At 35.9% G+C, this 5890-nt stretch overlaps 1 protein-coding gene across 1 annotated transcript; it reads right to left on the bottom strand.

Moving 5' to 3' along the window:
* Positions 1 to 521: 521 nt before the first annotated feature.
* Positions 522 to 3598, bottom strand: LOC135740685 (F-box only protein 2-like). The gene is made up of 6 exons (XM_065259164.1): positions 3496 to 3598; positions 3005 to 3059; positions 2119 to 2221; positions 1938 to 2030; positions 1731 to 1860; positions 522 to 908 (listed from the first exon to the last, which is right to left on the bottom strand). Exons 2-6 carry the CDS (start codon positions 3039 to 3041, stop codon positions 768 to 770), a joined length of 504 nt encoding a protein of 167 aa, XP_065115236.1. The 5' UTR covers positions 3042 to 3059; positions 3496 to 3598; the 3' UTR covers positions 522 to 767.
* Positions 3599 to 5890: the final 2292 nt, after the last annotated feature.

Raw genomic sequence — 5890 nt, 5'->3', positions numbered from 1 at the left:
TATGGGCAAGTTGGGCAGTGCCCCACCAAAATATTAATCCACTTGAAAAATGAAACTATATAAACTTAATCAAATCTAACTAACTATTAACTAATAAATGTTTCTAATATTATTTAACAAATATTTTCTCTGCCCTCCTGAGCTCAACAGCGCCCCACATTTTCCAAATCTGTGGTGAAAAAGGAATTGCAGTGAGCCCTAATAGAGACCCATATGGGCAGATCTGAATCTGTCGCTATAGCTTTTACATTACGTGAACATAGTTCCAGACAATGCTTTATTATTCTGCATAAGCAAAATGTTTTTTTTTTGTTGTTTTGTACTTTGCAGACGGTCCTATTCTGCATTATTACAGCACATTGTGAAATCTGTTCTTTAAAATACTTCAAGGCAGATGAAAACAAGGGTCTCAGGTATCACACATTCACCGTGAGACAAACATTTCAGACAGATTTGTCTTGCACATGATTTGTCTTATAGCACATTGAAAACATCACACAGACATAAAAAACAACAAAAACTTGATTTTCACCACAGGGAGACTTTATTAAGCTTTATAATGACAGTAGAAAGTAATCCCTCACACGTTTACATTTTCATTCAGAGATAAGTTTATGTATTTGTATTCAGAATGTGCATTTAAATCTAAAAAAGTAAGCAAAGGCTTTAGCCGTGTAGTTTCTGTAATGTTACTTTAATATTATTTGTAGTTATAGTATGGTTAAAAGCAAAGTGCTGACCAATCAGTAACATTATTGAATCACATATTAGGGTTTTGGGGGTATGGTGACAGAACTTCCAGTGACTCTGACTCCATACCAGCCTTTCCAACTTTTATCGTCTTGACCACCATGTTCAAAAGAGATGAAGCGTAGACCAGGACCATAACCTGTAAACGTGTGTGTCACCTATGAAAGAAGACATAAAAGTGCGGTTATATTCAGTGTCCATGAACTTAAAACTATCCACAAGTTTGGGGGCGCTACTGAAAAATAACTTCTGGTGAGGCAGCAGAAGTATACCAGTGGTATTTTGCATGCTAATTAGCAAAGTGGCTACGTGTTTTCCCATCATTGCACTCGGGCACAACATGTAGGACTAGTGATAAATAAATCAAGCACTGACACTCCTGACTGTATCCAACTAAGATTTAAAAATGTTGAAAACAGCGGCATCTGTCGGTTAATAAAACATAAACCTATAGCAGACACTTCTGGAAGAAGGTCCATCGGACAAACTAGATGATGAAATTTAGATGGATTTTAATGTTATGTTATTTGTACAAATAAAGCTTAGAGTACGATGTGCGTGTGGTCAATAAATTTAATTTAATTTAATTTAATTTAATTTAATTTAATTTAATTTAATTTAATTTAATTTAATTTAATTTAATTTAATTTAATTTAATTTAATTTAATTTAATTTAATTTAATTTAATTTAATTTAATTTAATTTAATTTAATTTTTTTTACTGATTCAAGTGTGGCAATACATCACACACACAAATATATGTCTGTACAATACGATCTATGAAGTATTACGTGTGATAAAAAAGGTAAATAAGTTGAGCTGAAGAAACTGAAGCTTCGGCTGTGTCCGAAATAGCCTCCTATTAAATGTGAAACTTGTGGATAGGTTTGATAATCATGAAGCTATTCATGTGATTCGTCAAGTTAGCTGCTAATATTATAGAAACAGTCACCCAAACAATTCACCGGTCCACATTTTACCTGTTTCCAAGGGGTACCCTGGGGCACAGTCACATCAGGCGGCTTAAATGTAGCAATGACAGCACGACTTGCATTGAGCAGTGACACAGTAAGCCTATAAACGCCTCCACAGTCATCTCGAGTAGCGTACCTACACACAGACATGCAAAGAAATGAGCTGCTATACATTAAATGAAGACAATAGTGAAGAAGATGCTAAAGACTCACCAGTCCTTCACAGTCACTTCAGGCGCAGAATCTAAATATGCAGCATCATAACCGCTTTTCACCAGATCAATCACTTGTTTTTTTAGACACGGCCTGGACAATTGTACAGAAATTAACATTGACACCCAGAGTATGATCATAAACTCACATTCACACATTATTATTAATAATTGTCTCTTACTGAAATGAGGTGCAGAAGTATGCAGCCACTGCATCATCTGGCGTCAGTTCAATATGCCATTGGTCTCCACCGTTTTGCGTCAACTCCCAGTTACAAAAAACATCTTAAAAACACATTAGATGAAAGTTGTTTATATACTAAGATGGCTACATGTGATTGGCCATAAAATGATAAAGGCTACATTGTCTATATGCTATACTTGATCTAAAACCATCTTAACACGACTCTTGTTTAATAATGCACAGTATTAAATTAGTTGAGAGACTAAAACAATATTTTTAGTTTTAAAAATTAATTTGTCATCACCTACAGGACCTTATAAATAAAAAAGGCAACTACACCGTGAAAAGAATGTACCAAAGCTGTCATTGGGGCAGTGGCCCTGATATGCATCATTAAGTTAATGTCGAGAGGGCATTATATCGCAAAAGCACATTAAAATGATGCGCGAACCTCTGCCCTCGAGGGTTTCCTTTGCGTTGCCTGGTCATGCACTCTCAAAAAATGTGCTGAACTCTATGATTTTCTCTCGCTCTCACCCAGAGAATCTGCACACATTTCCTCTTGCCTGAAGTGTGTGCGTTCGTAAATCAAGTGTCTGTCAAGCCCTGAGCAGGTATATTGCATCATTTTTCATTTAATACAAATTCTACATTTGAGAGTCGTGCATTTTCTCTGCGGAGTTGTGAAGGGATTCACCCTACACAACGGGTGCACACACCGAAAAGTGACTGACTTAGAGGACTTTGCTAAAAAACGACTCATTGGTTCTCATTGATGATGAGGTGGTGTTAACAGATTTTGCATCTGAAATCTTAATCTTCTTATCTAATCATACATTTTCCCTTACACACAGATATATATATGTTCATGTTAGTTTACTTACCGTCTCCATGTGAATTTTTCAGAAGGTTTCCAGGCATCTTTGAGTTTTGCTTTTTCTGTACCACATAAAAAAGAAAATGTCATATTAACACACAAAAAAATGGTTATGCACGTCAATTGAAAATATGTTAAAATTATTTTACTTAATTTGTTTAGCAAAAACTTGGATTTGTTTTTTTTAAGATCCTAAATATAGACATTTCGCAAAACCTAACCCCCTTAATCCCCCAAAGAGACTCTCTATTTAATAATTTAATAAATGAATGTAAAGTTTGCAGTGTTAAATCTTAAAACATCTTTCACTTGAAGTATTCACGTTAAATTAAAGCAATAGTGATTCTTGTTCAATGTAAATGAGAGGCATGAACTCTATTAAGAGTTCTCCAATTATGAGATTAAATTCTTCTATCCTGAGGCAGGAATAGACAATCAATGACTGTACACACACCTAATCCAAAATACAATGGCTTATATAAAATGTGCAATACTTACCTACAGTGAGTCTTCAGGTGTCACAGGTGAGGTACTCTTCAGGTGTCACTAAAGCCCTGTGTTGAGTATTTATTGGGTTCAAACTTCCTGAAATTGAATACTGCAGACTGAGATGGGATGTAACAGTGCTTGCCTTAAAGGGGCACGTTTTTCCAAAGGCATCATTAGCCAACTATGGTCGCAAGTTCCGTCGCTAAGCGTTTAACGATTTGGGTGTTTTCTGGATCCAACATTCCAGCAGAGATTCACAAACTGCATCCAAGCTTCTGTGGTTAGAAACATAGTTCCTTGTTATTACAAAATAAGCATGCAACATGCAGTGCATTCTATATCCAGCATTTTAAACACATTGCTGAAAACAATCAAGGAAGTATTTTTTAATCAGAGTATAGCATAAAGACAATTAAACTCCTGGGATATTTATCTGGGATGCATTTTCGAAACAACCACGTCGCTTACTGATTAACAACCATACTACGATACATAGTTGGAGAAACTAGCTACCTAGGCAATGTACATCATTGCAGCAATAGGGAATGTGGAGTTGACGTCACGACGTGTGGCATTATGAGTAATCCGCCATATTTGCAGGATCGCCTCCTATCCCGCTGTATTTGAGTTAGTGTGTTGGAGGTTGTTTTTGTATTTTCTGTCGAGATTTTAATAAACTTCGATATGTTTAGTCAGTACTGCTCGATCAAGTACTGCCACAGCAGGTCACACGATCGTTCAGGGAGGAAACTGAACAACGGAATACGTTTTTCAGCTTTTATTTGGGGGAAGTCGGTGGAGGAGCTGACGAAAAGACGCCGGATCGCGTGGTTTGCCTGCCGCAATCAGGAGAAAAACTTTTACTTTTCAAAAAAAATCCCTGCATCAGCGAGAGTGTGTTTGCTGCATTTTCAGTCATTCAGTAATTTGTGATTAATAAAAGCAGAACCACTTAAATTGTCTTGTTTGTATGCGAACACTGTCAAACTAACTTGTAAATGTAAATTATATAACGTTATTTATTCATTTCTGATCAACCTAACCACATATGAGTTATAAAAATAAATCTTTAGACAATTTTGACGATTATAACAAATATTTTTGATTAAATGCAACTGCTCAAACCCACTGCCTGTGACTCTTTAAAATAACAACGTCAGCTAAATATTTAGCATTTTGTTTGTTTTAATAACTTGGCCAAGAACAGAAGTGCCATCTTATGAACATGTGTTGATTCATTGCACAGAATACAACAGTTTTTTTTGTAATAGAATCATTAAGATACGTAGGTATTAAGTAAATATTTCTTTTAGCTGGTTTGCCAACTGTCATAAAACTCCGAAAGAAGAAATGTCATCTTACTATGAGCTTGAAGGGATTTATAGCTCTTAAACTCCTGCAAAGTGTATGCACTCAATCCAAAAACAAGGTAATAATAACAGATATGTGAGCGGAGGTTGTGCGTCTGGATCCGTAATCCAGTCATGGGCTGCTAAATCATATGGATCTGTTGTTTATTTGTCCAAATAAAGTTTTTTGGCAGTAGCACTTAGTTTCTCCCGATAGGGTCACTTCTCTTTTTCTTTCAAACTCCTCAATTTCTTCGGTTCTTCTTCAAGTTTACCTAGTTTTAGCTTAACACACCCACAATTAAATGGCATAGCAGTCGGCGGTGCCTCTAAACATGGCGCCCACGTCCCATAATGCAACATTGCGGTGACGTACATTAACATTTCCCTATACTCTGACATTAAATCACTTTGAACAGATTAATTAATACTCCACCTCCCACGTTATATCATCAACTATATGTCGAATCAACATGGTTCAAACAATGAATGTGCAAAGTTACTATGTTTTCGGGAAACGGTCTTAAGTAGGTAGTTAATTTGCATTCAACTATGCATTGTGTTCAACAATGTTTGATGTCGATTCAGAAGCGATTCTCAAAGAGCAGAATCGATTTTTTTTTTCATATTTTGTCTGCAAACATTGAACTTAAGATTAACATTAATCAAATTAGTCTTCTTCACTAGATGTCACCCTCTTTTTTTGCCTTGCGTGATGTGACCAAGGAGCCTGTCATTCTTTCATTCAGTGGTTAAAATGTGGCCATTAATTACCCACTTGTAAACTTCTGTTCACGGTCCTTTTTAATAATATAGTTTTTGTATTAAATTTATATTCATTAAGTTGAATCGAGAATCGAATATAATAATAATAATTTATAATAATTCCTTACATTTATATAGCGCTTTTCTTAGTACTCAAAGCGCTTTACATATGAAAGGGTGAATCTCCTCAACCATCACCAATGTGCAGCATCTACCTGGATGATGCGACGGCAGCCATATTGCGCCAGAACGCTCACCACACACCAGCTTATTGGAGAGGAGACAGAGTG

The sequence above is a fragment of the Paramisgurnus dabryanus genome, chromosome 14 (genome assembly GCF_030506205.2).
Source record: "Paramisgurnus dabryanus chromosome 14, PD_genome_1.1, whole genome shotgun sequence".
Classification (NCBI taxonomy): domain Eukaryota; kingdom Metazoa; phylum Chordata; class Actinopteri; order Cypriniformes; family Cobitidae; genus Paramisgurnus; species Paramisgurnus dabryanus.
Note: the sequence above shows the minus strand (reverse complement) of the source record. Positions and strands in the feature narration are given on the sequence as shown.